Genomic DNA, 20029 nt, shown 5'->3' on the forward strand with positions numbered 1-20029 from the left:
GCCATTGCTCCTGTTATAGACCAAATCATTTGGGACAAAACTAGGAGCACTAACTATCATTTCCAAGCATGTTGATGACATGGGTATGGAATGATATGCAGCCTTTTTGCTGCTACGTTTCTCTCCCCAGCAAGGCTGATAACAGACACAGGAAGATCTGGTGAGGAGCAAGTCAAGAATCCAAACCATTTGCGGATGCAGCAAGCCTTAGAGTAGGTAGAGGGAAAACACTTACCAGGGGCTGGGTGGCAATTTCACAGACCAGCAACTCAAATCCAATAAACTGGCCCAAGCCAGGACTAGCTGGAGAGCTAGATATGGGCTGGCAGCAAAACCAACTTGGTAGGCTGCCAGAGGCAAAGCCCACCTTGCATACAGATGAGAGCCAGGACCGCAAGCAGCTTCCACCTGAACCTCATGGGATACCCCCCCCCCCAATGCTCTCAGTGAGATGGTTTCTAAGAGAGGCTCTTTGCTGCATATCACTTTCCTGTGCAAGTTTCTCAGGGCATGCCTAGAAGACAAACCTTTTTCTCAAAGCCTTGGAAACCCCAAACAGGAAGATGTCTGCTAGGCAAGCTGCCTCAGGCAAGGCAACAGCTCTTCTGTCCTCCAAGTGCACATCAGATGGGCTGATGTTGCTGTGTTGCTCATCCATTTGCTGGCAAAATAGATCCAGACAAGGAAGGCTCCCAAGGTTTATAGTCAGGGCAACACAAACAAAACCAACGAATCATGTATTCAGTCAATTGTGGCCATCCTAACAGTGAACAAATTTCTCCAGCGCATTCTATTCTAAAAAATAATCTTTGTGGATAATTTTTAGTCTCCGGTTTGCTTAGGAAGTACAGACTATAAAACTTGAGCCATTTTAGAAAGATACAACAGGCAGTGTACCCTTTCTTCCCTTGCCCAAGTCATCAGATCAAGTTTACAGGACACACAGGGCTAACTCCAAATCAGAAATTCACTTTCTACTAGTACTGTTGGCAACATCATGGAATACTCCTGCCTGTGACCTGTGCAGTAAGCCAACCTGCAAGGCACACAGGCTACCCGGTAAAAAAATTCAATTCCCAAAACATGCCAGTCCTTTGCAATGCTCTGTCCAACCTGTCACAAAATCAAAGACCCACAGCAACACTCTAGCAGAGCAAGAAACTCCCTAAAGCAAGTAAGAAGACTGTACTAATGTTGACAAACAAACTGCTTCATCATTTCGCACAGGATGCTTTCCAGTATAGCCTGTGTGCCCTGGCATACAGCAGTCACTGGATAAAAGTTATGGAAGTGAACACGGATAAAATGGACAGTAAAGGCTTTTGAAATTAGCTTTCCAAGAGCAAACATGCTTTAATTCAACTTCCTCTTCAGGACAACAGTCATCATTTTCTTTCCCAAAAGTTCCAAGCTCTTTTTCCTCCCTCACAGCTTTGAGCTGAGCTCCAGAAACACTCTTGCACTCTCATGCAGCCAGCAGGACACCCGCCTACCTCCCCCTCGGCACCAGCCTGCTCTGCCCAGTGCTGCCAGCTGGGCTATGCTATGATGCTGTGTCCTTTCCGCCTCACCTGATCAGTCACTTGCCTGCTCATTCCTTTCAGATTGGACCAGACAACACCTGCTGCGCAGTGCACCTTCCCATACACCTCCTTCCCTGTCTCCCCAAAGCATCACCCCATGATGAAGGTGGGGAGGACCACACACATGGTCATGTCCCTACAGACAGCAAGCCACCCAGGTGATAAACATGTGCTCAGCCAAGAAAGAAAGGAAGAGGGGAGAGTAGGCAGATTTGAAGGCTCTGATCCTGAGCACCTGACCCCTTCCTCTTCCTCATTATGGATGAGGTAAATTAGCTGTGACATTCATTAGCTGCAGCTCCCAATTAGCGAAAATTAATATTGGTTTTGATAGAAGTGTTGGCTGAAGCTTTCCCAGGCAAAGGCATTATTGACCTCGTTATCCTGTTTAATAGCAAGTTACATCACAGAGACTACTTCTCATGGAATCGACAGATTGCAGCCACCTCCCACACTCCACATCTCTCTTGCCTGCTGCTCAGAGAGACAGCCACGGCCCCTGCCAGAGCACACGCACCCCCACTGATGCTTGTGCCCATCCCTGGCAGCACCCCAAGCTCCCTCCTGGCAGCAGCTGTTCCCCATGCCTAGCACTTTTCTGCTGTAAGGCAACAGTGTTCTGAATAACGTTCTCCCTTTCGGCCAGGCAACAGTAAGTGGTGCAAACCTATACTCAATTTTTAGGGCCATAAAATCCTCTCTCTGGAACAGTGCCAGCCACACACCCCCTCTCCCCCCCCCCCCCCCCCCCCCCCCCAGACATTGCTACTCCTCTCTGGCCTTTAGAAAGGATGGTGCCTAGCCCCCATGTCCCATCCCACCACCCCACTTCCATTGGTCTGAATAACTCCAGACTCACTGGATGCCTTGCTTGCCACCATCTCCACTCACAGTTCAAAATCATAAATAATTTAGAATAGCTGCAATGCAATGGCAGTTACCATTGAGTAAAGAAAGAAATAGGTGCAGCATCCCTTGACATCAGAGATCCCTGCCCATGGAGCCTGGGAGTCTGAAAGTGCCTAACCAGCAGAGTAACAGACACTGCTAAACAAAAGGAAAACATCTGCTACCAAAGTTATGTATTTAAAAAAAGCTGCACTGTATTATTCACACATTAATAATAATCATAAAGGTGTCAAACTGCCACATGAGAAGTTAATCTCACTCAGAGCACAATTAAAGATGCCATTACCCAACCACCTGGGGCCACTTCCACTTTTACTATGTGGTGGGTTTAACAGATAACAGGGATGACACCATGCCTGGCAAAGCAGTTCGTCCAGTGAACTCCCTTGCCTCCACCCCGCACAACCCTACTGGCCAGGGCAGCCAAGCACTGGTGTTTCTTGTTCAAAAGAGGCTGCATGAAGATCTGTGCTAGCAAAGTTTTTTGGGTTTTGTTTGGTGATTGTATTTTTGGGGGGTTAGGGGCTGGGAGAAGGGGAGAAAGTTTTGGAGAAAGAAACCATCTCTAGATGTCCTTACTGAAGAGATCTCTGGCCCTGTCAGCTCGATCATTGCCCTGGTACTGCCCAATGGATGCAAAATCCAAAACAGGCTGCTGACACAATGTGCCAGGAAACACCATCTAACACAAAATGCCCCTGTTCTCCTTGAGCCCAGAGACTTTTTTAGCATTGTAGGGAGCAAGTCCAGCAAGAGCATCGAGATGCTGAATGCTGTTTACACTGCAGGCCAAGCCAGCCTTCCCCACCTCAGCGTAGCCTGCAAGGCTACGGTACAGTTCCCATACGCCTTTCCAGCTCAGCAGCCTGGCAAGGTAGACCATGTTTCTGTATTTAGCACCACACACCTGCTACTGCCACACTTTTTCATTCTTGGGTAGGCAGCCAGGATTTTAAATTTGGCCATAAAGGACAAGGTTAAAAAAAAAATGTGTATAGTCGAGGGCTGTCGTAAAAGCAAGAAAATTATTCTTCATCTTTATTAACTACATTCAAGACTGCTGCACACATCCCATACAAGCGCCTCACAGGGTTTCCTTTTCCACTTCATAACATAGGAGACTGTGCTATGGGCTGGGGATGAGACACAGCAGAAGCAAGGCAGAAGACAGAATGCCCTTTCCTCCACCCAGCAGGATCCCAAAGAGGGGGTTCCACAAGAACCAGAAATGCTGCATCAAGGGCTACAATGAAGCAAAGGTCAGTGCTGGAAATGGAGACATGAAATCACACAGCCAGCTAATGACTCACCCAGCCCAACGCCCCAGCCACATGCTTTTGGGTGAAATTGAAAGAATCCAGATTTTTCTAACAACATCAAAAAACAAGGCAAATCAGCAAGTTCTATTTAAAACATTCCCCCTCTGCACCTTGCAAGCAACAGGACCAGAATATGTTGTCTCTTCCTCCTCCAAGTGTGAAGCAAGCATGTGAAATAAAACAAAAAGCACACCTCCAACTTACAAATTGGAATGCAAAACCCAAGCTCATCATTTAAAATCCAGGGAGGCAACAGCTCTGCTGTCTCCTAGGAGACACCTTTTCTACCTGCCATCTGCCAGAAAACAGGCTGCGAAGCACCCCAGCCCCCATGGGACTCACCCTCCCATGTCCCTTCTGTCAGGGTTGCATAAAGTTGGAGCATCCTGACAATTTGTATGGTTTCTGTGAGAACATCCTGTTGCAGCATGATTATGTCAGCTTGGGAGCTGGTTTTTTCCCTTGTCCTCTCCAGTACACAGCCTTAATTTATGACTATTTCCCCTACTCTACCAAAGTACATGGGTAATGGTTTCTGGTTAATGTGCTTTCTGCAAGTTGTCACTCCCAGCTCCCTACCTGATGGGACTGCAACAAATTTTCCACGCAAAGAACAACTTGCAGAAGCCAAGGAGTTTTTTTCCACTTTTCTTTACACTTCTTTCCCTTTCTTTTATGCTGCTCGGAAAGCTGCTTCAGGGATGGTGAGAAGAGATGCATACACAGGATGCTGCTTTCTACATGATCCCTTCACTTACTTGCCTTACTGTCCCACTACACTTAGTTTTATATCAGTGCTCTTTTTGTACAGAAATATTGTTTTATCTGATAGGATGTGTCTAATTTGATGTGGCTGTCATATGGGAAAAGGTACGTTTCAGGAGTCAAGGTTTTCTGCAACACTGCTACTTATTTTATGGTCTTCTTGCCATATCTATTTCTTCCCCTCTATTTCCCAAAATCATTAGTAACAACCATTAATCTCTGCCTGTGAGAATGCTCCTCACTTCTCCCCATATCCTGAATTGTTAGTCTCCCTTGGACTTTCTACATTTTAAATGTCTTTTTCCCCTCCTATTTTCAAATTAACTGCTTGAAACTGAACAGTGGAGCAAGAAACAAAGCCACATCGCTGTTTGTGAAAAGGTATTACGTTCCATAATATGATCTCTCGCCTCAGACTTAATCAATTAGAAAGAAAAGAGAAAAAGGTTCCTCCGTATTCAGGTACCGAATGGCCCTCCTAATTGCACACATGCAAAAAGGCAGCCTACACAATACAATACCAGAGCCTCAACAGCGCAGGCATTTGACAAACCCATGCAGATGAATGGAATAAAATTGAGTTACTAACCATTAAATGTCAAGTGTTTGAAATCTTTCCCCCTTGTGTAAGGAGCAATATTAATAAATCTTTAAGAAAGGGACCGCACAGAGCTTATTCACTCTTCTGACCACCGCTGCAAATTGAACAGATGTTTTCATTGAGTTGTCCAACAACGCTGTCTCCAGCTTTTTTTTCCCCCCAGTGGTTACAGTTAATTCAAAAGCCATCAATGTACGGGAGCAGTTTGACAGGAGGAACCAATTTATTAACTCCCCCTGCCAATCAAGCACATTAAGGCATTCAAAGGCAGAAAGGTACATTAGCACACGCCAACAATAAATCGGTTTAAAAGCCGGGAGATGGGAAGGGGATGGATTCATGTGACAACACAGAGGTGACCACCCTGTGTGTCCTGTGGGCTCCGAAATTGCAGTAACTGTGATAAAACAAGCTTCCCAAGAGGCAGTCCTGCCACTCACACAATCAACACAGTCAGGGCAGCTCAATGCCTGCCAACACCCTGACCCCAAACCTGGGGTGCTCACCAGGATAACAGCAGTTTTCTGCAGAGATGCTTCCCAACAGTGGGAGTTTTATTCCACAGTCTTAGCCCCATGGCACATATACATTTCCAGAAGGGCGCACTTCTACCTGCTTATTTTCGTACAGAAATGTGGTGGTTTTCTGTAATGAAGGCTACCTAAGTGAGTTTTCACAGTTTAATTACTCAAATGATTTTGATACGGGTGGCAAGAAGCTGGACCTTTCTTAACCTTTTTTCTTTTTCTTTTTTTTTTTTGGGGGGGGGGGGTGGTGGGTGGGATGGGTTTTTTTGGCTTTTTAGGATTTCTTCTACACCAGGAAGCTGCAACCACAAATTGACAGGGGTGGGGAAATTGTCTGAATCTTTCATTTCTTAAAGACAAAGTAGCCCTTCCACAGCAACCAAGTTTAATTAAAGGTTTTCTGTAGTTCCTTTCTTCTTTTCACAAGGTTAGAAGTCTGAAACCTGTGTAAAAACAGTCATGGAGACTACCACAGGATACCTTTTCCAGCAGCACAGCAAAGCGCCCGGAGCTGTTTTCCCCCTCACCCAGCCACCTTGGGAGCTGGATATGTGCCTCTGCAGCATTTCATTGATAAACTCTGAACTGCGCAAGTGACTGGATTCTAGCCCAGCTCAAAAACATCTAACCCCAGCACTCTTCATGCGACGCACCTGCGACTTCACCGCAGCCCCAGGCTAAATGGCAAAGCATGCTGAGGCACAGAGTGTAGCATGTAATGTTTCATCCCTTTCCTCCAAGGTGGCATGAAGTTTGCCTGAGCATTGTGTAATGCAAAGGAATCATCCTGCCTCCTCTTTTCTTGCTTTGCTCCTCAGTCAACAAAATCAGGCAGAGTAGTGAAGCAGAGCCAGACTGCAGACATCAGAAATTAAAATGTGTTGTGCAAACATAGAAATAGGAGGTAATGGGGTATATTCCCCCCTTCCTTCCCCCCCCCCCCCCTTTTTTTTAAGCTCACATAACCCAAATATAACAAGTTCCTGATCTGGCAAAATGCATAAATTTGTTTATCACTGTTTGCAATCATAGATTTTTCTAAAAGGTCCCACCAATAGGCTCAAAGTGAAATCACAGCTCACCTTTCACACCAAAAATAAAAATTATGAGTGCATGAATATGCAAGCATTATAGTACAGGGAAATATTCTTGGCCCATAATACATTCCTTTAAAATATTAATGCCTCCACAAATATATATATACACACAATCTTCTACTTTGAGAATACATACACACATATACATGCATATATACTTTCTCCCCTTCCCCGTGTTTTTTACTTTATTAAGCTCGACTCACATTGTTATCCCTGCTTTATATCAAGTTTATTACCCATGCTAATGTTTCTAACCAGCCAGGAAAAAGGTCCAATTTAACTGAGCTGAGAAAGTACATATATCCAAGCCTGGACACTCTAGTGTAACAGGGAACACTGTTGAGCACCCAATATCCAGAAAGAAGCCAGCACACAAACAAAGCTCCTACTGACTGTGCTGTACAGGTAATTAATGCTAAAGTCATCTCAGACATAAGAATTACCCCAGACCTCATTACCACAAATACACATCTTTCTCCATCTCTTTTGCAAGGGCTCAGCCCCCATGCAAGGGCTCACACACTCTAACATGAAAGGTGGTGAGATCAAATCTTCAAATGGTTTGATGAGGCAGTAACCAAAAGCAAGGTTACCCTGACATGTTAATTAGTCCACATTGCAAATACACTTTCTTCCTTCTCCCTCTCTCTCTTTCCCTTCTTAAACATAAGCATTAACATTATTGCCTATTAGCAAAGCAGATACGAAATTTAAGTGATTGATGAAGTGATTAATTTAATGATGCAGGGTTAAGGGTTTGGGTAAGGGAGAGCTTTTTTTTTCCTTAAGTTTCCTGATGTTGGGAATAACTAATTTTCTAGCCTTAAGTTTTCACTAACGATGCTGTACTTTCTACAGCTCAACAAGTAATTTCATCAATGAGCCTTCTAATGACAAACGACAGAAAAGGGGGTTGAGTTATGAGAGCTTAAATCCCCTTCTTAAAATACTCCTCAAATACTGCTGTTCATTAGGGACGATACTACACTTGGAAACAAGGCTGCTCCTTTACAGAACACTCAAGAAGCCTGGAAATTCAGTTTTAAACAGTAAGTAGCCATTGGATGATAACAGTACTTTCAATTAATAATAGAAGACTAAGGTGATGTTCCTACAGACTCCATCCCTAAAGGAGAATTATTCACACCCACCCTCAGCGATGCCCATAATGAAGCTTGCAAAGCAGGTTTCCTATTCAAAAATATCTCAATCTCTCTCACAGTCAGAGACTGGCATATTCCTCTGAAATTATCTTTTGTAAAAGGCCAAATCAATTCTGCTAGCTGCACACACACGCGCACCCCGCTGGGGTGATGGACACATATATGCTCATGCTATCAGCCCAAGGGGGCACACTGCTTCCTGCCGTCGCATGGAAAACAGGCAGCACACACCTGCTGCAACACCAGCCCCAAAGCTGCTCAGAGCAAAGGCCACCTAAAATGGCTGGGCTTTGCACGCCTGCCATGGAAGCACAGCCTTTTTGCTGATGGCACCAAATTCAGTCCAGCTGAGTTTTAAAAGCAGAAGAAGCAATGTTTCCCCAGACCCTACCAAGGGTAGCAAACTACTTCTGGCCCTGGGAAGATGAGTTGTTCCCCTCACCCTGACTGCAGGGAGGGCAGTAATGCATGGCTGGAGCTGGTGAATCACGGAGACCTTGGATGGAGACCCTCTAAAGGGAAGGCAAGTGATATCTAATTAGGCCAAACAGAGGCCATTCTCCACAAATTCAGCCAAGTATGCAGCCACAGTAAGGAAACTCCCATACTCTTTAACACACATTTCTTACAAACAGGTAGGCTTTCCCAAGCTCTACATCCATCCTATTACTAGAGCCACGACATTTTCCAGAAGCATCTTCCAACTTGCCAAATTTTACTAAAAGCCAGCCTACCTTGTATTATTCACAAAGGCTCTGGCAGTGCTTCCGAGTCCCAGTGCATCTTGTGGTGCTTTGCTGGTTTTAACGGGTTAACCCCAAGCTTTAAAGGCATCCTCAGCGGCCTTCTGGGCCACACCTCCTTAGTACCCAATTAGCACTTCATTAACAGCCCACAATGCTTTCTGGTCTTGCCATTGTGACTTTTAACCCCGTGGTGCACAGAGTTTCAATTACTTTTCTTTTTTTAGCGTTGGTATTTAATTTTGAGCAAGAGGGACACAACTGCATATGCTAGAGCAGCCTCCCCTCCCCAGCAATAGTTGTATGCCCCTGCAAAGTGAGGAGAGGGACCAGCAGACACTAAAAGGAAAAGGGTCCCATGGCTGCACTGCACTCTTATGCCGACAATCCCCCCCTCCAAAGCTGTCCCCAGCAGATGGCCCACAAGCTTCATGCATAGATATCTGGCCCAGACAGCTCTGAAACAGTTTTATCCGTCCAGAAATATGAAGAGATCAGAAGCCAGCACCATTTGTTTCCTCCGAGTGCCATTCTGGAGGAGCCCAGCCACAGCAGTGGCCAGCAGATGCCTACCTCTGTGGGATCAAACGAGCAGGCAGGGTTTAGCTGAGACAGCCCGTGCTCAATCACACAAAGATAACCCTATCTTCAGCAGCAGCTTGAATGGCCCTGCACCCCCAAGGGACTTTACCCGGGTGCCAAAGCATCCGGCTGCCCAGGACCAGAGCACTGCAGTGAAAGGCTGTGGCGGAACAGATGATTGCTTTGGAAACTAGAGATACAGCATGCGGAGGATGGCAGCCTTCCCTGCCTAGAGAAGAAAAGCCCTCTAGCCTTCTCATCGCCTAGGATAGAAAATCAAGTCATCCACAAATATCAGAGGGACATGCTGCCTCAGTATCACATGCAGCAACCAGTGAGCACCCTGACACTGCCTGCTAAATACCAAGCTCCTCTTCCAGTCTTCTTGCAAAATAACATTCTGCCCCAGGAGGCCCTGAAAAGCAAGAGGTGACACACACCAACCTGATTAATCACCACCAGCCAACAAACTACACCTATACTCCAGTGGTTCTCCACTATCCCTGGCCTCTCTTAGGATGCAACAACTTGGGGGTACAGTAAGAGCCACAACTCCATGGGAAATGTCCATTACAGCTCATTATAGTGACATACATCCCAAAGAGTAAGGTTCAGCTCTGCCCCTCGGAACTTGCTAGAGAAATACTCATATGTTTCAAAGCCCATTTGGCTGGTGTAGGTTTCCCTGGTGGAGAGGCACGGGCTGAAATCAGCTTTCATCCCAAATTCTTTGTGCCACCTTCTGCAACTAGAGGAGGTGATCTGCTTAATATAGCCTGCTCTGGAAGGGCTCCAGCTTGCCCTGGGAAAGTGTAATCCAAGTTCCCCACTGCAGAAAGTCAAACCACACCATCAGAAATTTGTCGGACAGCAAAGCTCTCCTATGCAATGCCAAGAGCCAGACGGCAATACTGAAACATCCAACAGCACAGCCAAGTGCCCAAGCAAGACTATTTCTGTATGCGTGCTTTCTGACAGAATATGTGACTCTGTCAATACCACCAAGAGATTTGGGCATCTCCAGCAATCACCCTCTCCTCTACCGCATTTAACCAATATTCCTGAAACAGCATTTGGAAGTCATCATCTGCAAGTCCCCAAACAGGCTTTTTTGTAAGCTCACAGAGGCATGTCCCCTCCCTGCCCCCTGTTCCTGAAGCATGAGCTACTTATGGTGCATTTACCAGCTCAGCAAAAGCTACATATAACAAAAAGGAGCAGAAGAAACCCATAAAATTCGTCAGTCATCCACCTTGCTTTCTGAGCACAGTGAACCCAAAGAATGGAGAGCACAGCCCATGCCTCCTGCGAGAGGCATAATGCTGAAGAGAGAGAACAAGGGGGCTTTCAGCAGAAAACACAGCCCTATACATTGCACACATGCTTTTATGATTTCACCCTACCCTCTGCCCCCTGTCATGTGCATGTCCTCACCTCCTTGCAGGCACCGAGCTCAGTATCCCCCTGGCCATCCATCCTTCACATCACTGTGGCACTGGGCCGTTGAGTCAGGGAGCACATAAGGCCTGTAAGCCCAAAACCCCTGCACCGAGCCACGCTCTGAGTGCTGAGCCAGCACCATTTGGGTATCACTCATCAGCAGCCCTGACCACAGGACTTGCTGAGCTAGAGGTTCTCCTTAGCCCTACACTGTCATGGGTTAACAAGCAGGAGAAGATGCTGAGGCAGCCAACTTTGGGGGACCCAGGGCATCCCACCAGGCAGTGGAGGTGCAATCCTGGTTCTGCTCACAGGAGAGCATCATAGCAAGCTGGTAAGGCAGAGAGCCTAGAGCCTCAGCTGCACACTCTCCTGCCCAGAAATAACTAGAGGAATCAAATGGCAGGCAGCCTTGGCAGGAGCCCTTGGGGAGCCCAGCCTCACCACCTGCCAGGTGCCTCCCAGGCACCTTTCCCAGCTTCACCAGCATCTTCTCACACTCACATTGCCCAGGGAGCAGTCAAGCTTTGCAACTACATTCTGGTGGGTTCCCCCTCCAGATTTAATGCCCTCTTGTAGTTTTAAGTGGAGCATGCATGACCAAGATCTAATGGTTAGAATGGAAGCATTGTCCCCAGACCATACAGGTAGCCATGCCTCTGACATGCAATAGCAAAGCCAAGTGCATATTATCAGCTCTGGAGCAATGATTAAAGCATTTCCCACTCTTTCAAGACAACGTTATTCCAGTGATGCTATGACTTATCACTAGGATGAAGGGAAAGTAGAATTGCACTCATCTAAATGGCCTCTTTTGTCATGCATTTTGCAAGGCATTGAGGCATGAAAACTTTCAGAGAAACTGGGTGAATCCAACCTAGGTGGTTATCAGGCTAGTTACAGACCCGACATGATGGATCATCTTAATTTTCCCATTGCTGTCCTGCATACAGCAAATCCATTTGCTGGGCGATTAGACTCCAGTCATTACATTATGCTAAAAAGACATTCCTTTTGCAGCACAGGAAACCCCAATCAAGAGAAACTCAGACCACTGCCTGCCCATCCCCACCTGCAGCAATGCCACATCCCCAGCACACCAGTGAGCATCACACTTTGCCAGAGACCTCCAGCAACTAGCCTGGTATCAATATCCATGCCACTCTCCCTTACCCACAGCCCTCAAAGGACTGGGATTAAATGAAATGGCCCTTGGAATGATTTTGCTAAAGGCAGTGAGCAGCACAATAAAGACAGACAGACCTTCTCCTGCAAACTCTTTTTATAAGGGCTGTTAACCAGCCAGTACTCCTGCTTTCGGAGTAAAACACACAGTGATCTAGCTACTGTCAGCTGATATGGGCACTGCAGGTTCCCCATTTCTCTCATGCCACCACAGCCTCCTCCTCTTCTCCAAGCATCTCCCCCTTCTCCTGCAATTTCTTTCAGAGCCCCTTCAATCGCTTCTGCCTTCCTTGAGCTCACGTCTCCTGTTCCCTTTGTGTGTGTGCATGCGTGTGTGTGTGTTTCCATTACTTCTGGGCGAAATAACTGACTAGAGGGTCAGTCCACCTGAAAATTGCTCTCCCCAGATCTAAATGAAACAGATGGGCATTGATGATGTTTTGGGAGAAATTAATCAGCCTGGACCAGCGGCAGCGCCAGCAGCTCCCTTGGCCCAATCTCGCCTAATGAATTCCAAGCTCTCTGTCTTAATGGCTCCTGACAAGACTAATTTACTCTTGTAAGTGATTAGAGGGGGAATGATCTCTTAATTGTTGCTTAAGATTCCTTTCAACATGGCAGGCAGCAAGAAGGGACTGCTGGGTTTGGTGCTAGGTGAGGCTGCCCCCCGGGATGCCTTAGTGAGGGGAGGGCAGGCCTGCACAGGGGTGTTCACTCAATGCCACGGTGATGGGCACTTCTAACAGATCTCCAAAAAGGAGATGCTAGGTTTTTTTCCCCCTAGGAAAGAGGCACCACATACTGTTCTGTTACTTACACCTCAGTCAGAATATACGAAAGGTGTTCCCAGATGATGCTTTTGCAAATATAAAAATAAGCCTAACTCAGACAGCATCTACCAACAGCAGAAAACACAGAAACACTGTTTTCCAACATTTTCAAGGCTGACATAGCCCTCTGGCACATTTGGAAACAAAATCCCAGGGTGCCAATATTCTTAAGAGTGAATTTCATTTCTGTACAGTGTAATACAAAGTTTAAAAAAACTAAAATTCAAGCTCCAAAGTAATTCCAAGAACAATTTTACTCGCACAATATCTCACTGGAAAGCAGACTGTCAGAAATCTTCCCCCATTTTCTGTCAAAATAGGAGTTCAGTGCAATTCCCATAAGATATTTCAAGCTGAAGTACTTTGAGAACCACGTACTCAGTGAGGAAACATTTCCATTAAGCTGCTCCCAACCAGCTCTCACTCCTGCTCTTGCACAGCTGCTTCCTTCCCTGGGACTTGTCCGGGATGCATGCAGCTCTAAGTGTGTTTACAGGGATACTGGCAATTGAGGGGCAGGGAGCATACTGAGAACAAAGCAAAGAAACCATGTGTGAAGTAACCTGAAAGGAAGCAGGGGCTCTGAAAGACCATGAAAAATAATGTGGATGGAAGCCATGGGGGATGGAATTAGAAAAAAATTACAGTGAAGCCAGGTCCTTCCTTTCCTCACAGTGCCTGCAGTTTGCCTTCTGCCGTCAGTAAATGCACCCAAGCGACGGTGTTCAGTGTTATTACACTTTGTAAATAAACCTGAACATCACCGAAGACAGAACTCCCCAGGCAGACTGCTGCAGCTCCAGCAAGTCTCCTCCTGGGGATGCATCTGTGAGCAGAGCTCAACCACCACCCAGGAGCTTCCACACCATCCATCTGAAACTCACCAGCAAGACTCCATGTCCTGCCTACTTGCTCAAACACCACAGGCTGCAAAAGGTGCAACAGATGGGTCCCCAAGAAGAGCCAGCTGGAAGCTCTGGCTGAGCTAAGCAATCACTAGAGGAAACCTCTCCAGAGTCCTCAACCCTTGAAAGCTCCAGTGTTGACTTTGGTAAGGCAAGAGCCCTTTTATAAGGAGGTTGCTGTTCAGGCTTGCATAGTTGAAGGAGGCATAGATGCAAGAAAGGGCCACCATAGCCTCCCTTCCAGCCGTCCCCCTCTCCCAATCGATTCTTCCCACATTAAAAGCCAGTCACAAGCCCTGATTGAAGACCACAAGTTTAATGGACTGAGAGCCTGGAAAGAAGCCGAGAATGACCGGGTCGATTTCTGCATTTACTAAAAACCAATCCCTAGCTAAATAAAGTAATGTACACTTGTCAATCAAAAGAAAAGCATTTCTTTAAAGTTATTCCATCAGAGGGTTGGCAGCAGCAGACCCCCTATAGATTGGCACACCCCACTTACCCACAGGAGTATCCTCATTGATCAGCAGGTAGGTGTCAAAGAAGTAGTTTATGAAATACGGCAGTCGATTGCCCCAGCCTGGAAGAGGACAAAAGCAAAGTGTTATTTCCCTGCCATGTCATGAACAGGTCAGCACGGCTGGGAGAGGCTCAGGGCACAGAGAGATATACATGCCACTTGGCATCATGATGGCAAGGAGTAGCTGTGAGATGAGGGCTAACAGGACAGAAAACACCGTGTGGTCCCCTATAGAAGCTGGCTGGGGAGCTGCTTCCCTCTGCCAGCCTTTGCTTTTTCAGTATTTCTTTTGCAGGGTGGAAGCAGAGGGGAAGGGGGAAGCCAACAGCTTGGGGACCAGGAACACCAATTATTGTTTTAGCGCATGATTAATACCTTTGCTTCATTGCCACGGTTGAGAGCCTTTTGCCTTGTCAGCCATCCCTGCAAAACCCAGTGTGCCTCTCATCACCCAATCACCTTTCCCTCTAATTGCCTCCTTTCACCTTTAATAACCAGGCTCACTTCTTTCTACTTCCTCTTTTAAAGAGCTGGAAGCTCATGAGCCTGCCCCCAGACCGCAGCACCCTCCACCTCAGCCTCATTAGGTAACAGAGTTAAGTGCAGAGCACGTAGGAGAATGACAACTGCAAACTGAACCGGGGAAAAAAGCCAGAAAAGATTTACCATTAGAGGGATGTAGGAAAAAGAGTGGTGGGAGAGAAACGAAACGGTTTTCCAAAAAGGTTTGGTGTTGAGCAGGCTGTGTCCGAAGACTTTGTTTTCCCTGATACACAGCCAGAGCTGGCCAAGCCTGCAGGCTTTAAGAAATGCATTTCAGCTGCCAGGCACCAAAACCAGGGCTGTGCATGGGGAAGCAGAGGTTTGAACTGGTCCAGCCAAAACAGCTCATGCCCACTGATGGAGAGTCCCAGGAGGGGAAGAGGGAGGACCAGGGTCCCAGGCACAGCCCCTGGCAAAGAGACTGGCTGGAAGCACTGGGGAAACACTTCCCCACTGTGACCCCTTGTAACTGCCCTTGGTGTGAGCAGAGCCAAAACCCCAAATCACTCAAGTATAGAAACTATTGCCAGCAGAGTGGCAGGGTGACACCCCCTCACAAAACCCCACCACAGCAGTAGCAAATGCAGCCAGGCTCTTGTCAACACAGCTATTACAGAGGAACACCTTCACCCTTACCCCAGCTGTGCTACAACAACAAAGGCAAAGGTGCAGCAACCCCCACATGAGATCAGCTGTCTATGTTTCCCTGATGTTGACACTACAGTTTGCCACCACCCTCCTGCCCTGCTCTTCAGCATCTCACCTAAGAAACAAGAACCAGACCAAGTTTCAGAACCCTTTTTGCCTGCCAAGCTCCCAATGGAAGAACACATTTCTGACACTTTTTGAGCACTAGTCCCAGCTTTGCTCCCTCACAAACCTGATCAGCACCCACAGGAAACACTCTTAGGGGGAACATGGGCATAGGATAGGGGAGCAGCCTGGGGTCCTCCCAGGCTCCTTCTGTAGTAAGACAGGTATTTCCATCACTGCCCGCTTCCCCAAGGCACCAGGTCTGTTAAATGCCCTGAGAAGTGAGAAAGCACTAGAGGCAGTGCTATTGCAAAGGCACATTTAAATCTCAGTCTCTGGAGTTAAGTACCTGGAAAGAAAATGAGAAGGACCCCAACAAAATAGGTTATTTAGAGCTAATGGCATCTCCAGAGGCTTTGAAGCACACTCGTAGCTGGCTGCCGTGCCAGGTCCAGCAGGCTTTGAAGGGGGCAGATGAAGCTAAAACACACCAAGCAGCCTTACTGCAGGGAACTCAATTCTGCAAACCCCTCTATTTCAAAATACATTTGTTAATATTACCAGTATACTAAAAATCAGTTGCAACCTCCAAATCCAGCAGCTGCATCAGGTGCTGGGAGGCATTCAAACTACCAGTCTGAGAGCACAAAGAAGCTATGTGTTAAGAGAGGAGGGCGACTGGCACCCGAGAGCTGGGGAAAGCTGAACAAGGGTCTAGAGGCAGAACTCTGCTTTGGGCTGCAGATCTCAGGATAAAGATCAAGGCTGTCACCCCACTGCCAGACTGTCAGTGTTCAGAGGGGCAGTGTACATTGGGAGGGGATGGAGGGAAAGCATCTGAATGATACAAAAATGTGGGTCAAAAGATACAAGCTATGGCAAATGGAAACCATTCCCTTAAAACCATCATTTCCACCATACGCTTTATTCCTCCTTCACATGCTACCAACAGGCTCCAAAGGATCACGATCAATGGTGTTTCAATGTGCTGGGTGATTTTCTTCCACATTATTCCTGTAAAGCCTGCACCCACTTTGCCTTTCAGAGTCAGTACTCACATTGTTGACCACTGCTCATCCAACAGCATGGTAATCATGGACCCGTTTTTCTGGTCAGCATCCCTCAGTCCCTCCTAGCCAAGAGATTATGAAGGTCTTTGCTCATCTCCAGTGACTGCAATACCTGGGTAAGAGCAGGCAGACTCCACTGCCCTGCCAGATCTAAACCCTCTTTCAAATGCACCAAGCCCACTTAGCCTGCACTGCTACATTTACCCTCGCTAATTGCTTCTCCAGGAACCTCACAAGCAGTCTGGGAAGAGGCATTCCATCACCTGCAGTCCCCAGAGCATACGGCAGGGTGTCACACACTTCTCTCAATTCCAGGCTCAAGCACTGTGGCTGCATTTGCTTATCAAGGCCAGGCACTCCTCAGAGAGATGGCAGCCAAGGTCTGGGCAGGGCAGGATTTAGGATACACTGCTGATCTGCAAGCTTCCAAATCCCCATTTCCCTGCACTGCCTCTCCAAGAACTTGCAGCTTGCTATCACCTACCTGCTGTGTCCAGCCAGGAACTCAGAACAGGACCATGAACACACCAGCTATGGGTGCTGTGACCAACTGCACAGGGAGAGATGAAGGAGCAAGTCCCCAGTCAGGCAAGCAAAACCCACCATCCCAGTGTACTTCAATGGGGTGTACTGGACCAGTCACATAAGCAATATCCCAGGAGGGCAAGGCAGAGGGCAAATTTTAGGAGGCTCAGACTGGGGCAAAGGACTTACTGCATTGTCTTCTTTACTTAGTTTTTCCACTTCCAGTGGAATGGCAGGGCAGTTAACTAGTGAGGCTATACTTGATCCAATATGACACCCGGGGGAGACTGACTGCACTTGTCAGTCACAGCTAATGTCATCCCTCGACTGCCTAATCAGGCTGCCAATCTGGGCAAGTCATCTTGAGGCTTTAGTAGGGGGAAAAACCTGCCTTTATTTCAAAGGGCACAGTGCTATCAAATAGACACATGCTTGCTATTGTTTATCAGCAAGTGCCACACAAGAACACATCCTCCTGCCTCCCTCTTCCCCCACCAGCACCCAGGGGCTTTAGCTCATTCATGTAACAATCCCAATTTTCATGGGGCTTTGCTGTGCATTTACATCACACCCTGTGATATGCCAAAGCCCAGTGCAAGAGGCACATTTTCTATATCAGAAGGCAGTTGTCCCACAAGCTTACACCCAGCAGCTGGGCTGGACCCTCTGGCCCACTGTCAGAAGCCTGTGTGCCAGGGACAACCGAGAGCATCATGCTCACAGAGCAGAGCCCAGCAATGGGAAGAAAGGTGACCATGGAGGCTCTGCCTGCCCAGAGCCCTGCCCTTCCCTCCAGCCAGAATTAGAACAGAGGTTTTGCAGCTCAGAGAGGACTTATTTCCCATACAGTATACATTAAAGCACAGTTCAGGTAATAATTTTGCTGCTGAAAGCACAGGGAGAACCCTGACAGTAATATCTCAGATGAACAGCTAACAAGATTCTGGTTTCCATCCTTGCCTTTTATCTGCTCCAACTAATTTCCTTTAGGGTTTACTGACACAAAATGACCTATCAACATGTCTAATTCTAGGTCCACCACCAGCTCTGACTTTGTGAACACGGATCAACCAGCCCCACAGGTGCATCCTCCTCCTCCAAGCATCTTTCCAGTCCCACCCTATCTCTCACAGGAAGAACCACCTAATGCTGCATGTGTCCTTTTACTGACTGCAAGAAATGTGGTTGCATGGGAGCACAATATGCAGGCCCCTAGGCCGACATGTGATGGAGATGGGTGATCTGCTTACCCATAGCAGCCATGTCTCCTCTTGACCGCAACAAAGCTGCTCTGCCTTCAGATGTTTATCAGGAAACCACAAACACATAAAATAGTACCCTTGTACCTTGCAGACATGAAACCCAAGCAGGGAGAGGAGAGGAGCACAGCACTGAGCAGACTGTAAGATGACTTACCCAGAGAGACCAGCTCCAGGAAGAAGAGGAGAAGCGGAAAGTTGCCGGCAGCAGAGTGACGCTTCATGGTTCCTGGCAAAGAAGACAGGCAGTGTCAAGTCCAGTGCTTTATGGATATTACCTTGTCTCCCCAAAGCAGACCTGGGGATGTAGTCCTGCCCCAGCTTGCATCTTAGTGCCCCTGCACTGCAAGCAGACACTCAGGACATCAACTTTATGTCAACACTTGCCTTTAATACAGGGCACTTCACTGAGAAGTGCTGCCACAACTACTTTCCTTAGTTCATGCAGCTCAAACCACCCTCTTGGCAAGTGCCAAATGGAAACCAGGATTAACCTGGTGTAGGTGATATGCTTTTTTATTTTCCACTTTCTAAAGCATATTTGCTCATCTTATGACATGGGATAAGCCACAGTGGCTCTTGCAGTCAGGACTGGAGCAGAAGCAGCCCCAGCTGAGACAAGCAGCTCAAGCACCAGGTGAGGTGTTGTGGGCAGCAAAGAGCTGCTGCAACCCAGGAGCAAAACAGCAGTGAGCCATCAGCACTGGGATTTAAGATGTTTTGGCAGGGCTGCATGGGAAGCTTGACCCAGAATCACTGAAGAGGCACCAGGATTTCAGAGTACAAAGCAGAGCCCCTCAAACCTCTCAAACCACCCAGGCAGCTGCAGAACAGGCACTGGAAGCAGACAGGCTTGCGAATGTGCCTGCATCCCACTCTGCCTCTCAAATTTCCCTGGCTTCGTATTCAGCACTGTACATGACTCCTCACAGCGAGGCAGCAGCACAAAACAGTAACAGAGAGCTGCTTAGCACGGCTATATCCTCGTGTGGTTTTCAGACCATTAAATACAAAGCTCTTCCAGAATCAACCCCACAAAACCTCGAAGTCATGTTCTATGAGGAAACTCATGCATGTGATATTCTAAAACACTCCACCCCAGAGGCAAGTATAAATCATGTATGTTACATAGGCACAACAGAAACCCCCAGGCAGCTCACACAGAGTCTGAGGCAGACAGCACATCTAAGTGACCTGCCTCTGAAGCTCTCTGTATTTCTGCAGGTGCTGTGAAAGGTGTGGGGCACAGGAACATTTTCCTACCAGCTCAGCATATTCCATGCAGCAGCAGACCCAGGGACACGAAAGGCAGGGAGCATACATGACAGGCAGTCTTTTGGATTGCAAACACTGAGATGAACCCATAGTTGAATGCATAAGCAGCTTCCACTTGAGATCAAAAGCTGACCTGAGCCATGGAAGCTGAAATGAGTAATAAATCACCTCTTCCATCCACCAACCTAAGCAGAGACTTGTTACACTTGTGACTGGTCACATACACAGCAAGTTTTGTTCACCCAGCACCTGCAGCACTTGGAGAACAGCTCACTAAAGCAACAGACCTCAATAAGCTGCTGTGATATGTATGATTCCACCTGGGGAGCACCCAGACAGCTAATTCATAAACCAAGGGTGCCACCTTCATCCACCATCACTCTTCATTAACCCCAAAGGGAGCATCTCAGCCCTTTACAGCATCCTGCTCTAGAC

General features: G+C 47.3%; 1 protein-coding gene across 1 annotated transcript in view; it reads right to left on the reverse strand.

Annotated features, from left to right (window-relative positions):
• CDH23 (cadherin related 23) overlaps window positions 1-20029 on the reverse strand; it is a 210892-nt gene that overhangs the window by 181357 nt on the left and 9506 nt on the right. Inside the window, exons 2-3 of the mRNA XM_031053064.2 lie at window positions 18477-18548; window positions 14152-14229 (exon numbers count right to left, since the gene is read on the reverse strand). Coding sequence (XP_030908924.1) covers window positions 14152-14229; window positions 18477-18543 — 145 coding nt within the window. The 5' untranslated portion in view covers window positions 18544-18548. The remainder of the gene's footprint in view (window positions 1-14151; window positions 14230-18476; window positions 18549-20029) is intronic.

Source organism: Melopsittacus undulatus, chromosome 4 (genome assembly GCF_012275295.1).
Source record: "Melopsittacus undulatus isolate bMelUnd1 chromosome 4, bMelUnd1.mat.Z, whole genome shotgun sequence".
Taxonomy (NCBI): Eukaryota; Metazoa; Chordata; class Aves; order Psittaciformes; family Psittaculidae; genus Melopsittacus; species Melopsittacus undulatus.